Source organism: Branchiostoma lanceolatum, chromosome 17 (genome assembly GCF_035083965.1).
Source record: "Branchiostoma lanceolatum isolate klBraLanc5 chromosome 17, klBraLanc5.hap2, whole genome shotgun sequence".
Classification (NCBI taxonomy): Eukaryota; Metazoa; Chordata; class Leptocardii; order Amphioxiformes; family Branchiostomatidae; genus Branchiostoma; species Branchiostoma lanceolatum.
Genome location: NC_089738.1, coordinates 10126639 through 10149292, shown reverse-complemented (window position 1 = coordinate 10149292; position 22654 = coordinate 10126639). Strand labels below are relative to the sequence as shown.

The following is a 22654-nucleotide window of genomic DNA, read 5'->3' as shown; positions in this document are numbered from 1 at the left end:
TATCCAGTGGAATCGGCACTACAGAAGGTGCTATTTGTACTCCTATTGTCCTGTTTAATGTTGTCACCAATCTTCCCGACTTAATATGATTTAAGTTACGGTCACAATCATTGCAATCTTCCCTTTCCCACAACAATTATGTTTTACAAAAAATGCACCACAGCATAAGTATTGGTTGATATGAGGCCTTGGAAGAAATTATAGGCACGGGGGAAATGTACCTTTTAAAGTAGCTACTAGTACTTTTAAGTGTGCGACGCTCTATAATCTTGCCACAAATTTTACCACAAATCTTCTTAAAGACCTTGAGTCTCTTGTCAATCGTGATCAGGTCTACGGCACACGGTCGGAAGTTACCTTAAGTGTGTCCTCGTTATAGGGACAATCCTTGTCTTCTCACAATACCAGATATATATACAGAAAATCATAGACTCCGAAGGAAGGACATCCGCTTTCATTGTGCCTCCAGCAGTGGCACCTGGAATATAATTTACCACGCACAACCTTGATATCATCATTTTGTCACAAAGAACCAAAGCGAAGCGGATACTCCTATTAGGACTTCGCTTTTTCCAGTTTGACTAATAAACGATTTGAAACTAATGGCGTATCGTCCTTCCAAACACCTGTAAGGTTACCTTCATAAAGCTATGAACATGTCTATTCGGTTGACTTGATAAGGGCACTTCAATTCAGTATAATGATGTAGGCGCGAGATGTTCATCATGACGTGTTATTAACGAGGCTGAGAACAGAGAACACAAAGACACGGGTTGCCGGTGCTGAGCACGTCGTCGTAATGCGTATACGGCAATTCGCCTGCTATTTAAACCTATTACAACTGCCAAATCTCTTTTGTTCTCTTTGGTCAACGTTGCATCGGAGTAACAGCAGTTGCATAAGATGTCTTTGGACACAACTAACTGAACCTATATGCGAGATATTAACCTTAAATACGAAAACACGACCTTAAACGCAAGTTCTTCCTTATGTTCCGGCGACGTGCTCCAGTGCTGAAGCTATTCTCCAAGCAGAGGTTTCGGTCGAGTGGGGTAGGAGGTAGGAGTGTCCGGGATTTTTTACGTCTCTCTCAAGGAAAAGAGACGTAAAAAGAGGCCTTGACTTTCTAAATACATCTTGAACTGAGAGATCTCAAGTGTTGTCCCTACAACGATGGAAAAGGTAGCCTTGAAAATAAAGGTAACTACCGAACACGTGTGGTACATTTTGTCATGAATAACATGGGATTCTAAAGTTCTTGAAAATCTGTAGTAAACTTTCACACAAGAAGAAACAAGATTATTAACTGTTGCACATTTAAGAGGAGCTGCTTTAGAAACTCACTTAAATTTAACATTTCATTAACACGCTCTTAATAACATTTACATATAAAGTTTCCTCCATATATTAGATAACTTGAGAAGAAAAGCAATTCTTTACCAAATCCAGTTGTAGACTTTTATTGCCTTAGGTTTGTCATTTTTACCATTTTGCATAAAATCATGAAATATTTGAGTAAAATACAGTATACCAACATGCTTCCTTGTGAAGGAAAACAAAATTCATTCATGCATCTTGACTAGTAGTGGCTGGTGACACAAAGGCAATAAAAACAGTCATTTACAATCTTACAGCGCACAAGTAATCTAGTCAGCTAAGCATATGCGTTCCCAAATTTTGGTATTAAAAAAACAACACATACATAATCAATAGGAACATTTTATAAGTAAAAAATGATGACTTACACCAACTGCAATTAGCAGATAATGGTAGCATCTTTAAGTTAAAAGATTGGCAAAATATTAGGTCCATTCCAGGCACCACCTGTTTTTTTTGTGTTTTACTCACTCCCACCAGTTTTGGGGTGCCCAGAGGATGTCATCCATATAATCAAATCAGTATGGTGTTGCACCAAGACTGGCAATCAGGCAACACATCAGTAACCACCTGGTGATAATCAGAAATGTGTGTGCATTGTAATTGGAAAAAACAAAATGCCAGGTGGGGCCTGCATTTGAGGCTACACAAAACATCCAGTTTCTCAAAGAAAACTGCTGTGTTTATGTTAACTGACCAGCTGTTAACAGTTTGATTATCAGTGCCTCAGCTTTAATGTCATTAAGGGTTTGATCACATTCTTCAAACAATCACAAACTGATGGTGTTCTTGGCATAGTCGTGCATACATCGTACAAATTTCACCTGCCTAATGTCACAGAAAAGGCGGTCTTAGATCCTTGTCGGCAGTTGGTTCTGTCACAGCCGGCTGGAAAATCCTACGACACTAAAATCTTGCAACAGCCTTCGAAAAATGTGACCACGCCATATGTAATGATCAAGCTGCCAAGTCACTGTAATCTAGTTATTTTTGCCAGATCAAAGTGTGCTTTGCTGATTGGCTTTTGCTCTTGGTAAACGTGACCTTTTAACTTCTAAACAGCCTTCAACGATTTATTTACACAATAAGGTATTAATCCTAAAAATTTGCTTTAGCTTTCAAGTGAATTAACAAATGCTTGTTCCATGTTGCTATCTGGATGTAACTATAAGTGAAAAGCAAAAAGCCAATCTTGTAACGGCTACCTTACATGTACATTGTAGTATGACATTGTACACCACATGCATGCTTTAATGCACTGACCACTGACACAGTGTCTTTCGCAGAAGAAGCAAGTTTGTAGAGAGTCAGTAGATTATTACATTTTGGATTACAGATATGGCACAAGTGATGTTGGCCAAAATGTCTGAGTTGACTGTGGATTTGTGAAACCAGAAGACCAAGAATCCCTGTATCCTCTGAAGTCACCATTGATTGTCTCTCTTTTCTATCCTACTGGTAGCTGAAACGACACAAATGAGCTTTCTGTTAAAATCCATTTACTGTAAAAATAGACTTGTAGGAGGGAATATTTCAGTTCCATGTATAAAGAGCCTCTGCCATGACGGAGGTTCTATTTTTTTGCAGTTTGCAGTTGAAAAAATTCTTCAGTACAGTAGCACATATTCCCAGTGTTATCATTTCACTGTAAGAGGTCACCAGGAAAAAAGCAACACAACGAAACTTTCAAATTTTATATGAAACCTCCAACACCAATATAAGAGTAGGAGTGAAATGGTATGCTTGGTTGATAACATGAACCATGGTGAAACCACATTACACTCTCAGGAAAATAGAAAGAGCATCATGCTTCACTTCTATAGAGGATGACTGTTTTACCTTTACCTTTACAAATCGAATATTTCATCGTGGATTATACAATGAATTTGACAGCGTTACCATTAACAGGCTCCAACTGTTACAGTCAACAGGACATGCACACTTCCAGTCCGCTGCAACAATTTAAGTCTGATGATTATATTGATGTAAAAGATGTCTGTGCCAATTATTCCAGCTGAGATGAGCGATGCCATTTGGGTAAGCAGGGTGCATCATAGTATGCCATATATGAACAAGTGGACATCTACTGTATTAGTTCTGCTTGGCTTCTTACAACAAGGAAAACAAAATTAATGGAAGCTGGCAGAATCAACGAAACAGACCCAGAAGGTCTACCGCACTTGTCATGAGAAATTATATCTAGACCACCACAGTAGCAAACGTATTGCTGGATGCAAACTTGTCTTTCATTTCACTGCAACATTTTCAACTGAAACAGGTTGAGAGATGCAAGTACTTGTTATTATTATTCAACTGATTTAAAAAATTCAACAAGAACTATCATGGTGGTGGTGAATGGTATCACAGAACAGATAGATTGTTGAATCAGACTGTCTCCAGCTTTTAATTTTCTGTTCGTCCCACTCATTGGCAAGGGAGTGGAGGTACCAACAGCACTCGCAAAACTAGGAAATTCGAATCCTATTTCACCCATTTACAAATTCCCTTCAATTTGGAAGCCCATTTTTGTTAATTTTCGTTGTTAAATCTGTCACTTCAAGCTCTAAGAAAATATATTTTCATGTCCTGCATGAAGTTAGGACTTTTTGTAAAGGACAGGGTGATCGTTTCGCACGTCATAACAAGCAAATTTCTGTCTAAGGACCGAGGGACAGGTCCTAAAGACAGCGTGTTCCAAGCTGAAAAAACAAGCCACTGTGGCAGTGTGTGTGTGTGTGTGTGTGTGTGTGTGTGTGTGTGTGTGTGTGTGTGTGTGTGTGTGTGTGTGTGTGTGTGTGTGTGTGTGTGTGTGTGTGTGTGTGTGTGTGTGTGAGGGGTACACATGTACATCTGTATGCAATGACCAGGGAAACAGGGCGTCCTCTAGGTGTCCTCTGCAAAAGGACAGTTACTGGGCCTGCATATACGCTCAGACCTTCGGTGGTCTGACCAAGTTGATGTCATGGTGTCCAAGGGCAGTAGACGATTGTATTTACTGAGTAAACTTCGCCGAGCTGGCGTCCCTCAGCTTGACCTCGTCATTGTGTATTGCAGATATATCAGACCAACTCTTGAATATGCCGCACCCTGCTGGAATGCTGGACTCACTAAAAAACAATCTGACAGTATAGAAAGAATCCAGAAAAGGGCCTGCAGAATCATGATGGGGAGCAATTTCCACTCATACTCCGACGCCCTGGTATCTCTCAACCTGCAACGCCTATCTGAACGTAGACTGACTCTGTGCCAGGACTTTGCTTGTGCGATTACCAAATCAGGTAGATATGCACCCTGGCTTTCCCCAGCTGTCAACCAGCCACACAACATGAATCTGAGACATACCGACTGTACAAACTGCCTACTGAGACTAAGCGGTACCTAACTAGCCTTGTCCCATCTTTATTGAATATTTTAAATGCCTTGTACATGTAACCGACCTGTGCCCTAAATTGAATTTGACTTGTCTTTTCTGTAAAAATTGTCTATGTTCGTTTGTTATTCAACGGAAAATGTTGGTTATGTTCAATCAGTATTGTTTTTATCAATGCCTTTTAGAATGTTGTATGATTATGTGACTTTTATAATAATGTATGCAAATGTTGGATGTAAACAGCTGTACAATTTAGCCCTATGGGCTACAAACAGTTTTTGTCCACCTTGAGTGAAATAAATCTAATTGGGTGTCCAGAAGGCGCCCTGATGCCCTGCTAGCTAATAGCCTGAACCTACCTGTCATTGTCAGTACTTAAAAGCCCCACGTTGTGCAGCCTTGAGGATGAAGTTCTTCACAGTTTGCTCATCGAGCTTGTTGAAAGCCTCAGTCTGTGTAACTGCCGTCATGTGGTTGAAACAAAATCTGAAACAAAACTCTTCCAGGTCCTGAAAGGAGAGTGAGGAACATCAGTACGTATACACTCTGACTTTTTTTTTTTACTCCTTCTATTTTTTGTGCATGACAGCAATAGCCCAGAGCTTAACGCTTTGTGTGGGATAGGTCATGCGTTCAATTCCAAGACCCGAGTCGACCGTACAAAAATACATAATGCTTCTCTGCTGAGCACTCAGATTTAATGAGAATGGCAGTTGAACACACCGTGCTACCAGCTAGCTAACGATGCCCTGTAGTATCTACTGTGATTTCTGTACCAAGCCTGAATGGAGAAATTTTCTAACCCTGGCCTCATATTTAATGGCAGCAGCTAGCAGCATGGCAGCGTTCTCCACAGTGATGCCCTGCTTGATAATCCGCTCACACAGTCTCTTCAGCTGCTGTTCACAGTACGAGTTGGCCAGGTCCAACAGGCCTAGGAACATACAAACAAGTTTTGGTTAAAGTCTTTTTATGATATTGGGGGAGACCATATCATAACATCAACCTTTATGAAACAAATTCCAAACTAATTCAAAAAATGAAAAAAATAACATTTACACTGAAACGTATACAATTTAAGTGATAACAGATTTGTGTACACATTGAAGGTGTTCAGCACCAAGGACAGGGCTAGTTGTGTTCACATTGAAGGTGTTTCATATTGAAGGTGTTCAGCATCAAGGACAGGGCCAGATGTGTTCACATTGAAGGTGTTTCATATTGAAGGTGTTCAGCACCAAGGACAGGGCCAGTTGTATTCATATTGAAGGTGTTCAGCACCAAGAACAGGACTAGTTATGTTCATATTGAAGCTGTTCAGCACCAAGGAGAGGGCTAGATGTGTTCAAATTGAAGGTGTTCGGCACCAAGGACAGGGCTAGTTGTGTTCATATTGAAGGTGTCCATCACCAAGGAGAGCCTAGATGTGTTCAAATTGAAGGTGTTCGGCACCAAGGACAGGGCTAGATGTGTTCATATTGAAGGTGTTCAGCACCAAGGACAGGGCTAGATGTGTTCATATTGAAGGTGTTCAGCACCAAGGATAAGGCTAGATGTGTACATATTGAAGGTGTTCAGCACCAAGGACAGGGCTAGATGTGTTCATATTGAATGTGTTCAGCACCAGGGACAGGGCTAGTTGTGTTCCCATTGAATGTGTTAAGAAGCAAGGACAGGGCTAATTGTTACGTTAAGAATGTGTTCAACAACAAGGACAGGTCTAGCTGTCTAGCTCTATCATTTAAGTGATAACACAGTGTTGAAAGCTGTGATTTTTTAAATTTCACTGGGCAGTATTGTTATGTTAACCATAGAACTGACTTTTCAGGGTTTTTTTTCTTTCAAAATGAGTGAGTTAAGTTAAAGTGACAAAATCAATATATTTTTTTACACATACAAAGGGTATGTTCAATTCAGCTTTCCAGAAATTGTATAAACAAACCCATAATTTCTTGTAGAAGTTTCTAGAATAAAGGAAAGAAGCTTTGACTCAAGATCCTACCTCAGAACACCTTACAGATCATAGTTGTAAACCCTTATCATATTGACAGTAAAGAAGATTATGGATTAAGGGACTCAATCAGTGACCCTGATGGTAACATGCTTTTCCTCAACGCAAAAGTTAATCCTATCAAAAAAGCATGTCATTCAGAATCCCTTTATCTGTACATTACAGGTTGGGGTTGAATGCTAACCTTCAATTGGAGGAGACAGTCCTGCAATGTCAAAGCCCTCAAGACTACTTGTCGATAAGAGTGAGGGTCTCCCCTAGTGTGCACAAGCCAACTTAGAGGAAAGACATTTGGGCAACTTCTCCCTGCATACATGTCATTTCCAAAATCCTACTACAGAAAATGCCAAGAACATTTGCTACGTAAAATGTGCTAGGTACAACTAAGCTACAACCTTAATTTTCATTTTACATTTGTACGTTTATGGATACATTGTATAATTACTGGCCATTCTCCAATTTATCATCATCCTTGTCTCAGGATATTGAGTTATCTGGGAAAAGAATTGTAATTAAAGGTCTTGCTAAGTGCTCACTCAAATGTAAGACTTCAAACGAAAGTGCTTTCTTTGAAGCAAGACTTCACTAGAAAATTCTGCGATTAGATATACAGTGGCTGCTAATATCATTTGGTTTCTGAATTGCCTCTGGGGTACAAGCATATCTTCAACAGACAGATATGATGTCTTTGGCAGACAGATACAACATAAGCAGACAGGCAAAAAATATGATTTTGGCAGTCATCAAAACTCAAATGTTGCAACTTTTTTGCCAAAGGCAAGAACTAACTTGGCATCTGCCATCTTATAACTCATTTTTAGAGCACTCTTTGAAGTGATTTTATGATGTGTACTGCACTGCATAGTTGGAGCCCTGATTTGCGTACGGGTAATCTAATATAAAATGCGGAACATCTGAACACAAAATGTGAGTGCTACATGATTGTAGATCCAGCATTTCATCCATGACGATTGTAAAAATTCCTATCACTAGATAATCTTTGTATCAAACCAGACTATTACAATCTTCTTAAAGTTACTATGGTTTGTCCAATTAGCTTATGAGTGCAAATAAACTAATTTGTGGGACTGGGACAGGGCTAGTTGTGTTTACATTGAAGGTGTTCAGCACCAAGGACAGGGCTAGTTGTGTTCACATTGAAGGTGTTCAGCACAAAGGACAGGGCCAGTTATTGTCAGATTGAAAGTGTTCAATACCAAGGACAGGGCTAGTAGAGTCCTTTTTAAAGGTGTTCAGCACCAAGGACAGTGCTAGTTGTGTTCACAATGAGGGTGTTCAGCACCAATGACAGGGCCAGTTGTTTACCAATTGAAGGTGTTCAGCACCAAGGACAGGACTAGGTATATAATGTGTTCAGAAAGAAAGGACAGGTCTAGCTGTGTTCAGAGTAAAGGTATTCAGCACCAAGGTTTAGGGATAATTGTGTGTTTACAACTAAGGACAAGGTTGGTTGTATTCATGTTAAAGGTGTTTAGAACCAGGGACAGGACTAGTTGTGGACATATCAAAGGTGTTCAGCACCAAGGACAGGGCTAGCTTTGTTCACATTGAAGGTGCTCAGCACCAAGGAAATGGCTAGTGGTGAACGTGCTCAGCACCAGGTGACTCTAAGTATATACCCATGTACAGGCAACACCATTTATAACAAATATAAACACAACATACCAATTGCATCCTCTGGAGGCAGGTCCACCTGATCAGTGTATAGGTACTCCAGGAAGGCCCTGTATACTGGGTAACTGAACTGGGTGATCTCTATCACACTGTAACACACAAAAACACCAGAAATTAGGATATTGTCTACAAGAAGAAAGCACATATTGGGTGCCTTGAAACTTGTAGAAAGCTGAATGGTAGCAGGCGAGTATGTACATCTATTTACAATCACATACCACAGCAAATATGTATTCCTTGTTTTGACTTTTTCTCTTTTAAACTGACTATGTACATAAATAGTTCAAAATACAACAGACTTCTTCTTTAATTTCTACATAACATACATAAATAGATGGCATAAAATTTTGATTCCATAGGATTTTCCATTCTCTTTTTTGGCAAATACTTCCAAGTCAAGACATAGAAAACCGTTGGCTCCGAGTCCATATTTCTTGACAATTGTCTTAGACGCTGACAAACCTACACTGACTTGTGGCCTTCTGGGCTGTATTAATGGATGGGCTTGTGCAGGTGGGACAATGTAGACACTAACTGTGTGGTATTTTGTGGAAAAGTTCAGCAGTTGTGCAAAATCTGTTGCCCAACAATGGGTAAAGGTTATAGAATCTGAATTGACTTTGAAAGGTAACATGAGGACATGCACAAGTATGGACGTACAAAATGATGATAAGAAAAAGTCTATATACAATTCATTGCAAAGATACATACACTCAGTAGAAAAAGTTTGGATACTTAAATTTGATCAATCATATCTGTTATCGCCTTGTAAGTTGTATAGTAAATAAAACATGTAATAGGAATCATTTTTATGAGGATTATTTTTCACTGGTTACAATGGTACCATCTTTGTAATAATCTTGCATGAGGTTGAACAACATATCTGACTATGCTTGTGAATTACAAAAAACAAAAATGTTGAATTTCTACTGTCATATTGTCTGAGGGCACTTTTAGGGGGAAACTTGAAGCCACGAAATTACATATAGTCATGGTACTCATTGCACATAAGTGCCATTATAAGAAATGAGGTATCTTAAAGGAAAATACTAGTACACAAGCTTTACAATGATACAACACATCATGTGAATCATTAAAAAAACAATGGACATGTTTTTGCAACATTCTCACGTAAGTAGCCATAGTGCTCAGCCCATGAATGTACAATCATAACAAATGCGATATCTTTGTAAAGGGCAAGAATTAAGCTTTCCAAGGATATATAATGCAATGCTATTGACAAAGGAACAACAGAGATATGACTTATCAAATCTAAGTTTCCAAACTTTTTTGTGTAGAGTGCTTAAAAAGTTGTCGCAGTCAAATGCACAGAGAAAACGATGGTTTAGTGGTACTTGCTTGTTCAAGCACTCTAACCGCATCATTTCAGAAACCCAACTTAATTTCCTACATGTGACATGTAGTTCTACACTTTCAAAGATCATCTTCAAGTGCACTTTACCTCCTAGGAGTACAAGCAATCATGTCCATAAGCTGAGTGAAAATACGATGTCACATTTAATCAATAGTAGGGACAGTTCATTATTACAGTGAACCGGCACACTTTGTAATACGTATATGGATAAAACTATCGGTTCATAGCTAGCCAACCCCCTTTTGAAACGTCATTGGACCAGCCCTAATCTTAGCAATGACATTATTACAGTAAGTCCTTGTCCATGGTAATGACAGACATACTTATAAACCTAAAAGCTGTCATCAGCTTATGTAACATCCATTAGGCTATATTATAAAGTCATTTGGCTCTCGGACTAAATCATTGTACAAGGATGCCCTTGCATTAAAGAAACAAGATTTTAACATCACACGTGTGTCACTATATACATGTGCCTCAAAGTGATTAGAATGTGCATACCAATTCATGCATGCAAACTCTTTTCAGGACTCTATTTATCTGTTTACAGCATATTCAGAGATCCAAATATTGGGTGCATATGCACTTGAAATTGAAGCTGTGCACCTAATATTTTACTTAAGAGTATACCAAGATATTTGTGGAGGACTCCATAGGTAAAGGTGCTATTGTGCATTCATTTACAGCATATACTGGACATTTTAGTGTCAGAAAAAAAATAAAACCTTACAATTCTTTGTATTACTTAAGATTTTCAGGTTAAGCTACAGAATTTCAGACTTAAGTTCTGAAGAGAGGGAGTAAGGTTTGTAATACTGTTTACTTACATTTTACATTCATGCTATCATAATGTTGTGCACTTAAAATGTTTCTGTGCATGTAAATTTTTAGGTTATGTGCATCAGTGCACCTAGCCTGGGTGCCATCCGATTACTACTGGGGCTCCTATACTCGCTACCGTGAAAAAAATCTCAGAGTGGCGAGTGTAGGAGCTTCGGTAGTAATCGGATGGCACCCAGGCTACAGTGCAGCTATTCCCAAAAATCAATTTCGAGCCCTGATATCATACCAATTCTTAGTGATGAAAGTTGTGAACAAAGGATAGTTTGATTAGTGGCACGTCTAGCAAGCAGTCCTGTACTTACTCTTTGTCGTCCTCCCCCCAATGTGCCTGGAACATGGAGCGGAAGTGTTCACATCTGGAATATAATGTTCATGTAACAAGTTAGGGATGGGATGTACCTTTAGCTCAACCGGTAGCAGCCTCACAGTTGAGCTTCTGGTTCCAATAAGTTGCTAACTGGGAGACCCTGGTTCAATCCAGGGTGGGGTATCCTGGTTAGGGTTGCACCTGTTTTTCAGAGGGGATGTAAAATGGGGGTCTTGTGTTTCGAGGGGGCAGATAAAATGGGGGTCCTGTGTTTGAGGAGGAGCTAGCAACCCCTCCATGTTAAGAGATACCCTGCTACAGAAACAGCAAGGAAACTTGCTACCCTTTGTGCCACTTCTGAGGCACCATAAGGGTCTGAACAAACAAAAAAACGAACAACGAAGGGATAGACAAAATGCATAGAGAAACTGCAAAGCATATACCAACATGTTCATAATTACGAGACCATGTCTTGGGTGCTAATCATGTACTTTCTACATTTTTTCCAAAGCTAACCTACTTGCAGCTTTTCATAAATGAAATTTAGGTTACTATTGTAATTTCAAAGCAATAAGTTTATTACAAACACATGCAGGAAGGCTAATTGTAATTCAATGTAACATAGATATAGTATTGATAAATACATTGATATCAAGAACTAGTTCCTACACTGCTTATTACTTTCATGAAAGTAAACAAACATTTTATCAAGCACAAAGTACATGTACCTACCTTATTTTCAACACTGCCTTATGTACGTGAACAACTCTTCCTTCCACCATAAACTTCAGATCACTTGTTTCCTGGGGGCAAAGAAGAACACTTAAACCTCACAGAAAAAATCTTTTGACACAGTTCAAGCATGTCTTAAATGAGTTGTAATGACTAGAGTCATTATCTTATATAAGTTCTGGTGACTAGAATCATTTACTCTCAATTTTTCCCTTTGAGGTGATTTTACTTCCATTTAACTTACCATAAAATGATAAATGATGTTAGACTAGACTAGACTTTTGCAGATGATCAACATTTCATATTAGATTACCAGTACGCAAATCCATGCAGTGTACTATTACAAATCACTTCAAAGAGTGCTTTGAAAAGTAAGTTATGAGATGACAGATACCAAGTTACGTGATGCCTTTGTCACTAAGGGGTTTATATTGCAGTGTAACATTTGAGGTTTTGACAATTTTATTACCTGGTTATCAAATGCCATCCTCAGATGTCTCTCTATGGTGTAGAAGTTATCAGTTTCTGTAACAATTCAAGAAAAACGTGTTAACTACCAGCTGGTTCAGGTACGTACAATTCAAAATATTCTTAAGAACACACATCCAAAACAAAAATATTTCAATTTTCCATTGACAAATCAAAATATATCATTATGCATGATGCATTTCACACATGCAGCTTGTCCCTTTCAAAATGTTCAATACAAACCAGGTGTGCTATGGTTTACCAGGTATGCAATACAAACAAATGCAACACAAACAAAACAAATATGTCTTTGACTTTCACCCCTCACCGAAGGACAGAGGTCTCCATGTGACGGCAGGCATGGAGAAACAGGCGAAGGCGTCGTCCACGGTGGTGAACCTGGTTTCCATGGGGGAGGTGATGGACTGCCCCCGACACTGCCCCCACATGTACACCTTACCAGTCTGGGTGATGGCTGCTGACACGTGGTTATAATGGGTCGCTCCTATCTCCACAAACCTGGAAGAACAATAAATATGCAAATGTATTGGTATGAATTGTCAAACTACGTTGGTAAACACATTGAAGAATAACGTATTTGCACATGATGTCACGCTCAACTGCCATGCTCATTAGTGGAACCTTGAAGAGTCAAACTTATACCTTTCTCTGTGTATAATGCTAAAGTTACCTATTGTAATTATAGACATTTATATCATACTTAGGCCAGAATAACGTTCGATACTGGTGTTCTGGACTGTATTTCATCATATTGCCCAGGCTTCAAAGTCATATTGCACGGACCTTTACATGTAGGAAATTTGAATACTGGATTCTGACATTGGAATCGATGTTGTTACAATTTTTTGTTTGAGGACACAAAATTTTCTCACTTGCACTACAGACTATTTACCTCCCCTTGTCCAGTGCGATCTTGGTCGGTGTGACCAGGTTGGCCTTGTTCCCAGTTCCCAACTGTCCGTAGGAGTTCGCACCCCAAGCATACACAGAACCTTCGTCTGTCAGGGCCATCGCATGGGCATAACCACACACAATCTGTAAGGAAACAAAACAATGCCATCATCACATCATTCTTGATATGATATACAAAAAACACATTTGCTAGATATGCTAATGAGATATTTAAGATGGAAATTTATGTAGGTGTATGGAACCCTTGTCTGTCAGGGCCATTGCATTGGCATAACCACACACAATCTGTACATGTACATTGTAAGGTAAACAAAATAATGTCCATCAATGTTGATATGATAGACAAAAGATACATTTTTGTTATTTGTAACATCCAGCTACACACATGAGGATATTTGCTGGATATGCTAATGAGATACTCAAGATGCAAATTCATGTAAATGTATGTATCCTTGCATTGATTACCTGGACTACTATCATCTGCTGTAAGGCTGCCACTCTGCAGGGGTTGGGTTGGTTCACATTGTTGCCGACACCTAACTGCCCATTCCCATTGTAGCCCCAACCATATACCTGTGGAAAAGAAAGGATGGAATTATTTCTACCTACTACAATGTCATGTAGAAAGGATGGGCTTATTCTGCACATAATTCACATACATGTACTTATCTCTAGCACTGTAAAAAAATACCAGTTCATGTCGATTGGCCTCTAGAGTCTAAGTCAATGACACTAACCACAGGGCTACCAATGCTACCCACACAAAAATAATGTTATCAGATGGCACACCTTATAGTATGGTAAAACAAGACAATCCATCCAGGCATTCTTAAGTTATGGTGTTCACACACAGACACACACAAACACTGACGAAAACATAACCTTCTTAATTGGCGAAGGTAATAAAAGCATCACCTGAGTAACATATAATGCAAAGAAAATGCAACACTTGACAAGCATTATTCTGAAGAGTTTGGCTACATGTGTTTACCTCTCCATTATCCAGCAGTGCCATAGACGATGTCTGACCGCAGGCGATCTCAGTCACTTTTCTAGTCCCTGCAGAAAAGGTACAACACAGGTTGGAATATTAGGCAATTAAAAACAAAGGAAAATTTACAAAAAAATTGCAGCAATCCTGAAAATAATGAAACACACACACACACATATATACAGCGAGAATAAAGAATACATGTGTGTTGGACATCTTCAACTTGGAAGATAGTAGGGGTAGACAAGGAGCAATGTTAGAAAAGGGGTTGGTATCTTAATATGCTAGAACATAATTTGGAGAGATAGGGGTAGAGAAACCACACATGAAGGTTGATAACTGAAAAACCAACAATCAACAAGTTGACCTGAAAGAAATATTCTGTACCTACACTTTCATTAATATACAAACCCCAAGATTGCTCCTGGTCCATCCCAATGACTACTAGTAATGCTACAGAATGTTTGGACTTATGGATGGACTATGTATAGCCTAGAATTTAGCTGTGAAAGCTACTGCTCTGATCTACATTTGCTCTAAGCAAAGCAGAGGTAGATTGGAGAAGGCATAGCTTACAACACACCCATGGGTTGATCATAATTTTTCAAAGCTTGAAGCTGTGTTGGCACTGTGGATGCCGACATTAAGTGCCTCATATCGACTTCTGGATTCCGATTGCAACTCTGGAGAAGAGCCCTTTCTTTTCTCTTCTTGTTTTGCTATGTTGCACATGCAAATTTTTTTGTGCACTTAAATTTTTAGGTGACTGAATTTTGAGCCCTACAGTATGCGTAGGTGACTTGGATGATGTGTGGAATTAGGTATTAATGTTAACACACACATGTATCCTTGCCATTCTAGTGACAGTCTGAGGATACAGAAACAAGGTAGGGAGGCCGGCGACACATACTGTTGATCGCTGGGGGCTCACCTTCCAGATGATCTAAACAAAACAATACGTACACACCTAAGGTTTGTAATAACAAACTCAAGTGCAGGCTATTAGCTAGCAGGGCGTCAGGGCGTCCTAATTGGATGCCCTACGCTAAGAAAACAGAGAAATTGGATACCCTACTTTTAGAGGGGACACCCAGAGGACGCCGTTTCACTGGTTTTACATACACATGTTTGTTCCCCCCACACCAGTGATGTCTCTAGGACCCGTCCCTCTTTCCCAGGACAGAAAATTGGTTGTCGGGACGGAAACAAATGTCACCCTGTCCATCCCAAAAATTGGACTTCATGACATAAAATTGAAGAAAATGCCATTTTTGTAGGCTTAAAATGACAGATTTAACAACAAAAATTAAAACATTGGATCTCAAACAATGAGTGGGACAGAAAAATATTGAAAGCCCAATTTCTGGATGCCCTGTCTAAAATCCCAGCTAAAAGCCTGCTAAGGTGAGATCTAAACAAAAACAATATATAGCTAACATACACAACTAAGGTTTGCAACAACAAACTCAAGTGAAACATACAAGTACTGACAATTGGGTACATTTACATGTATATTTTGTAATTCTCGCCTGCAGCCTATACAATATACCTTGGGAGGGCTCTGCTAAAATGGGCTGTGATTTCCACTTTCATGGGCATGGCTTCAGCCAATCAGATTTACCTAAAGAAAACATTGTGGCAATTCTCTGATTGGCTGACAGATGGTTAGAGACCACACCCACAGAAATGGAAACCTCAGCCTGGTTTAACAGAGCCTCCAAAGGTATAGGCCGTGGGCAAGACTCTGCATGAGGGATACGTATCGGTACTAGCATAAATCTATAAGCCTTCAGCTGTTAGAGTTGGCCATTTGATGTATTGCATAATATGTAAAACCAGCCACTGCCAGGTGCCAATGAAGCTGGTGTGTTTTTCTCAAGAGTGGCTAAACTAGTCGACCAATATACCAGATACAGATGTTATTGATATTGTATTATTATTAGTATTAACATCAATATGCAGATCAGCAATTCTAATACTGGTATAAACAGCTGCTGTATAGAATGAACACAGCACTAAAGAACAAAGGGTCTACTTTATCAACATTTTCTCTTTAGAGCCACCATACAAGAATGTTAACAAATAATATTACTATGAGTACTGTACCAAGCTCAACATAGACTAATTGCAAGCAGTTACTACTAGTACACACTGTAGTACACAAAAAGCAATCACTTCTGAGGGGAGACAGGATCTTGTCTGGCCAAAGAAGCTAAAAATTAAGTTTGCATATCATCCGCATTATATTCTTCTTAATATGGTCAGCATATAAGAGAAACCTGGATATATACATTTAGCCTGAAAAAAAAACAAGCTTACAAATTCTGAGGCAACAGGCAAAAAAAATGAAGAAAAGCAAGGCATTTAATTCCAGGGATCTCCCTAAAGAATGGAACAGTGGCACCTCTACATCCTGTTCTATCCCAGCTCCATCCTGTTGATTTTCAAAGTTAGGGTATTTTTTCCAATTTTTACCCAGCAAAGCCTGTAATTTTGCTCAAAACTAGAAATTTCAGATGTAAAGTTGCAGGAAATAACTTCCATTATGTCTGAAAAAGGCAACAGCCGCTCTCCTTTTGAGAGTTGTGCGCCCCCCTCCAGACCTCCCTGGCGACACATATCCTGTGCCTGGCACCCTCCCCCCATCCTGCTATATATTTCTGGGGAGATCCCTGCAATTCTGAGGAACACATCAAAGAAATAATTGTAACTATTGTAAATTGTGATGTTGTCGAGTCCAGTCAAAGTAAAACAACACTTTTTATTCCTTTTGGCCTGTCTGTATGTAAGTGTGTCTATGCGTGTATGAAGAGCCTAGTTTGCATAATTGATGCAAAGTACCACAATTCATCTGAGTGGTAAATGATAGGAATTTCATACTTTTAACATGTAGAAAGGGAGTGTAAGGTATATATAACCATGCATAGATTATGTAAATGTAGAAGTCATTTGCATTTCATGGAAGGTACTAGTACATGTATTATTATAAGCTCTAAGAACTCTTGTTAACATGGTTAACAAGACTTACTGGTAGTAGTGTATGTACACAACAATGCTGCCTACATACAAAGAACACTGGGTAGCAAAAATAGCTCACTTAGTTCTGCCAACCTCAGTAAGCTAGTATATATATATATTAGTTATATTATTATATTATGAGTAACCTTTAGTTTGTTATTCTTTGCCATGTTAAGAAAAGATTGGGACATACCGAGACAGGCAGCGACTTTCCGCGGTGTCGCCTGATTGGTGGTTGTACCAGAACCGACTTGTCCACAGTTGTTGTAGCCCCAAGCGAAAACCTTACATCAAAACAGATATCACAATAGTATCATAACATGATTTTTAAAATCTTGTCATGAAGGTCCAGGAACATTTTTGGACCGTGTAAAATTTATAATTAGCAATAAAAGATATAGTAGTAAAAAATTTGATCTAACCTCTCCTTCCTGAGTAAGCGCCAACGAATGGTGACTTCCACAGGCAACCTTCACCACCTTTCGACCAATCAGATTTGTCGTTATCAGCTGTGGCGAGAGCCCCTGATTGGTGCTCCCGTTGCCCAGCTGACTGTACCCGTTGTGTCCCCAGCTGTACAAGTCGCCATTGTCCGTACAAACCAGCACGTGGGGTCCGCTACCGTACCCAATGTCCACGATCTTCTTCTTACACAATATGTCGATCTTACGCGGTTCTAACCCACTCTGGGCATCCCCGACTCCGAGACAACTGCTACAGTTTGACCCAAGCGCGTACACGTCGTCGTCCTGCGTTATCACGATGGCTTCGTTACCGGAACTACCGAAGACGCACGCTTGCTTGATTGTCGAGATGAACTCAGGGTCTAGGAGGCTGAAGATTGGCCATCTTTCTACAGATAACTGCTTACTGTTGGTACAAGCCATTGTGATGTTCTTTTTGTAGGCAGTTGCCAAGAGTTCGAGTAGCAAAAGAATAGGTTGCTACTCTACAGTACAAGCAGAGGTTGTCTTGCGGGCTATCTTTGGTTGGTACTGCCTGTAGGACAATTTGATAAACAAACAAAGAATAAGACTTTAAGAGTTTGATTCTTTCAAGGGACATGAATTACAATGAAATTAATAGCGTTTTTGACCAAAGAATCACAGAAAATTGAAAAAGCTTCCCTATATAATGCCTCACGAAAAAGGGTATGCAGGCCCCCTTACAAGTACTTGGCCAAAAAAGGTTACAATTTGTTCACAATACATATGTATTGCAATCAGTCAACACCCTGGAGAGATCGAGGTTAAAGCCGGTCACAATCTGACATTCTTTTCATGCTAAACAAAACTCTGGCTCCATATAACACAGGTTAGCCTACTAAGTACATGTAAAATTGTAATGCCTATAATTGAACAAATATAGTCACTTCACACATGTACTATCTGTACTACAAGAAATAACGAAACATACAATTTTTAGCACATATCAGAAAAAGGAAGGATCACAATATAATATTAACAGGGCCGGGTATATATGGTGTATACTATATTTGATTGGAACCCCCCCCTTGAAAGTGGGCCAGTCTTCTGGGAAATAAATGGCTTGGACTACCATAAGTGGGTGGAAGTGAAAACAGTGTGAAACTTGAGTGGGGTAATATTCACTGGTACTGTAAGTGCATTTAAATTTGCAAATTTCGCAGTAGGGAGAAAATGGAGTATTCACAGTGGTTTTTAGTTCTTGGTTGAAACAAAATGATAGGCAGGCAGAAGACGAAACAAGCATTTTTGCAGTGGTTTAAGTTCCCAGTGAAGAGGTAACTGCAAAAACTGCAAACATTAAATTAGTGTGAACTTACACAGTTACAGTATTCAAATAGTACGTTGGTTAAATTGATTTTTTTCAGCTAATCAAAAGATCTAGACCTGCATCATTTTACTGTAAGTAACTACACATATGTACAATGTATACATATAGAGAGCAGTCTACAATAAAAGTCATATTAGGCTATGTATACTGTCCAAGGCCTACACAGTACACTACAGTTAGACTTCACTTCCTCAAACTGTCAAAGTCAAGCTCAATGCAACATATATATAGTACAGGACAACAGCATAAGACTGTCAGTAAATGCTGACGTATATCAAAAATACAAAATGATAAGCTGAATCTGAAAAAAAGAATGACTGAACGTAAACAAGAATAGTAAGTAAATAACAGTAGAAAGACTGAAGAACACAAACAAAATAAACTACTCTCACCTCTCAAATAGAAGTACCCCCTGGAATAGAAGTACCCCCCGGACAAATTTTCAAAATGTAATATAAGTACCCCCTGGAATAAAAGTACCCCCCGGAAAATTTCAAAAATCGACAGTCGAGGCTAGGTAAACTGTGTCCATACATGTACAACTGTCACTGTCAGAGGGAAATAAGATAATAAGCAGGTAGGTAACTTATATTTAGTCAATCATGCCATACCTATTAAGTATATAGATATTGAACAGAATAACTGTCCATAGCTTGTTCAAATCATGATGATCTTCCTCGCCTCTTCGTAAAATATAATAGTAATATTGAAAAATTGGGCATAGGTTCCCCGCTATGACCCCTAACCGGGGGCCACGGTGCTTTCAAATTCAACAAGTGAAAATGTACATGATACATGCTTTTTCTACTTGGAACTTGAAGCAAGTGATCAAAGAAAATTGTTATATCATTTTATTATGACTGACAATCAGTGACATATAACAAAAATCATCAGAGTACTTTTAAAAGTTAAATGTACCTGATCATATTTTCTAAAGACATCAACCACAAAAAAACACAAATATGAACACAGTCCTTCCACAGAAGAAATATGTCTATAAAATTTTTCTCCATAGCGTCGAAAACAAAGTGAGACGCTCGGATTTCGAGTTCCCGCGGTAAATCCCACAATATTGAATAGAGATCGACTGTAAAAGTAGCTCAACGTCACAGACCGCACATACTAAGAAGTTACCCATTACGTGTTGACACTAGAAAGCCGCGATGAACCGCCAAAATTGGGAAAATCTAACGATTATTTTAAAAAAAATGAACCCTCTGAAAATAAAGATGGCGCTGTGTGTCTATCGTTGCCCAAAAAATATAATATTTCCATGCGTTTACGGTATCATTTTAAAGATCGGTATCCGCACTACGCAATATGCTGCTAGTTTTACTGTCGCCATGCCTGAGAGTGGCGGCCATGTTTCGCGATTTCGCGCTGTTGTTTACCGAATCATATCGGACATATTTCTGCCGTTTTAGAGATTTTGTGGCCTCAAAACACATATCACAAGGGAAGTTAAGTTATGATTGTTCTTTTAACGTGTTACATGTCTTCTGCAAACAAATAATTCTTCCGCCGCGCTGCCGATACTACGGATATAGTGGTCAGGAAATTATTATTCCCCGTGCAGCCGTGCACCCTACTCCACACGTTTTTGATCAGCGTGCTTTGGTTTACGATGTAAACAGAGACTATCAAAGTTATTTATATGAAAATTGTATTTTAAAATGTCAATGTCGCGTCTTATTTTCCGGTTTACTTTGTAGCGTCATAGCGATATCGACCGATATGTTACGAGTGCCGCCAGGATACTTTTCACAAGGCCGTCAAAGCGGCGAGAAAATCAACGCCGGTAGGCCGAAAAATAGCGAATTACGAGCAAAAATACCGGGGAAATATGGGCAGAAAAACCTTAACTTACGATTTTAGAGGGATTCCTGGTTTGCAAAGCCTCAATTTTTCAAAAAATAATAAACGTACCGTCTAGAATAAGAAAGTACAGGGTGGAACTATTGGCGAAAAAAAATAAACGTACCGGTACGTTTATTTGAGAGGTGAGAGTACATGTGCATGAACAAAATTACCAGATACCTTCATCAATGGGACAGAGAAATAACTCTCATTGAAGCCCAATCAAACCGAAGTGGGCCCTGATAGAAATTTGAACTGTCTGCAATTTAGTGATGTTTGGCACTCCAGCAGTCAGGTCAATTACACTGACCTTACACAGCAGAAAATACTGCCATGAATAGACTCTGACCTCTATGTTATGTCTGTTATATTTGTATTCAGTGCCGTTCTATTGGAACATGTATAACCACCGTTCGGAGTAATATGCTGGTTGTAAATCTAGAAATGTTATCATGCATTTCCAATGTACTAATACTACTGTGCTATAGAAAAGTCACCACTATGAACTTAAAACACAGTGAAGACGTCCTTTCCCTTTCTTTCAAGAACTTAAAATCCCTGTGAAAATAGATAAATTTACAGTACCTGCTTTTAAACTTGCAGTTACCCAGCTGCAGCTGGTTTCATTACAATAATTGTAATGAAACCAGCTGCAGCTGGGTAACTGCAAGTTAATGTAATTTACATTGAATAATCTGTGACAGTTGACCTTCGTCTTGATATGGTTTTCCAATGTTGTGCTTCATTTTATTTCCAGGAGAGTTCATTTTCAATATTGATATTGATAATGGAGGACTCATGGCATATGTGACATGGACAGAGAAATATTGCTGACTTAAAAGATGTCCTCGTTCAAGGTTCAGGGTTACAGCACCACCTAGCAGTCCGCTTCAGTAAGACATGTTTTGCTTTATTTTTCTGACAGCAAATATCATTGTCATGTGTGACAGGGAGCTTTCGTGGAATTATCACCTAATAAGAAACTGGTTGGTCAATAAAAAAAAACGTTTTTGTTCCCCTAACTCTACAGTGGCTCGACTGTTGTATACTCCGGTCCCAGCGGACAATGTGTGTCAATTAAATCAATAAAAAATGTGGACAGGAACAAGTCTTATTATTTTGGACCATTTTTCAGGATTGTCCTCAAGGTTAGGGTTGACAGGATCATGAGGTGTTATTCACAAGATTATCCTGTCCATAGTGCAAGATTAAGTCTCACTGACAGGAGCATCCTGTCAATCATCATCATCCTGTCAATAGTGAACAAAATCATTTTTGACGGGAACATCCTGTCAATGGTGCCAAGAATTCTAATAGTACTAAAACATTCTAAATTCTAATTGGACGTCCTGTTAAATTATAGTGCCAAAAATAATAATCATTTTGCAGGAACATCCTAAGCCATAAATAAATCGATGTTGTTCACATAATTCTACAGTGACTGTGGTATCCTCCGATCTCCTTTGACATCAGTACGTCAATGATTTTATACCAGATGAATACAATCAATCAACTTATAAATCGCCAACTCCAGTAAACGCCCCCCTCCCACATGACAAAAACAACAATCGATCAAAACAAAAAAGATACCCTCCAATCGTTTCCAGACGTCATATTTCTCACTAGTCTGAAGATAAATAAACACAGATTCGTTTCATGCTTGATCACCCCGAACCAAGTAGACAAACAGAGAAGAAACTGCGCACTTTACCTCAGAACTGACGATTTCAGCAATTTTTGGCATTCCCAGGCGACATTTTGGGCGACCCAACAGACCGTTTTGTCAGCGCTTGTTTAATTGGCCAATTCTGGACTAGAGTAACCAATGAAACATCTTGTTCCATTTTACATATGCCTCATTC

At 39.1% G+C, this 22654-nt stretch overlaps 1 protein-coding gene across 2 annotated transcripts; it reads right to left on the bottom strand.

Moving 5' to 3' along the window:
• Positions 1-1444: 1444 nt before the first annotated feature.
• Positions 1445-22591, bottom strand: LOC136423112 (RCC1 and BTB domain-containing protein 1-like). 2 transcript variants are annotated; one of them, XM_066411138.1, is made up of 15 exons: positions 22504-22591; positions 17543-18119; positions 17314-17404; positions 15013-15045; positions 14103-14170; positions 13577-13684; positions 13092-13234; positions 12507-12697; positions 12180-12235; positions 11711-11781; positions 10974-11027; positions 8445-8542; positions 5551-5681; positions 5107-5256; positions 1445-2839 (listed from the first exon to the last, which is right to left on the bottom strand). In XM_066411138.1, exons 2-14 carry the CDS (start codon positions 18005-18007, stop codon positions 5116-5118), a joined length of 1650 nt encoding a protein of 549 aa, XP_066267235.1. In that variant the 5' UTR covers positions 18008-18119; positions 22504-22591; the 3' UTR covers positions 1445-2839; positions 5107-5115. The 2 variants fall into 2 exon arrangements, with proteins under 2 accessions (XP_066267235.1, XP_066267236.1); XM_066411139.1 differs by lacking the exon at positions 15013-15045.
• Positions 22592-22654: the final 63 nt, after the last annotated feature.

Coding starts and splice junctions, on each gene's coding strand:
- LOC136423112 (XM_066411138.1), bottom strand. CDS start 18,007: ATGGCTTGTACCAACAGTAAGCAGTTATCTGTAGAAAGATGGCCAATC. Junction 17,405..17,542: donor CGCTTACTCAGGAAGGAGAG/GTTAGATCAAAT, acceptor TTTTGATGTAAG/GTTTTCGCTTGGGGCTACAA. Junction 11,782..12,179: donor GGATGGCATTTGATAACCAG/GTAATAAAATTG, acceptor CTTTGCCCCCAG/GAAACAAGTGATCTGAAGTT.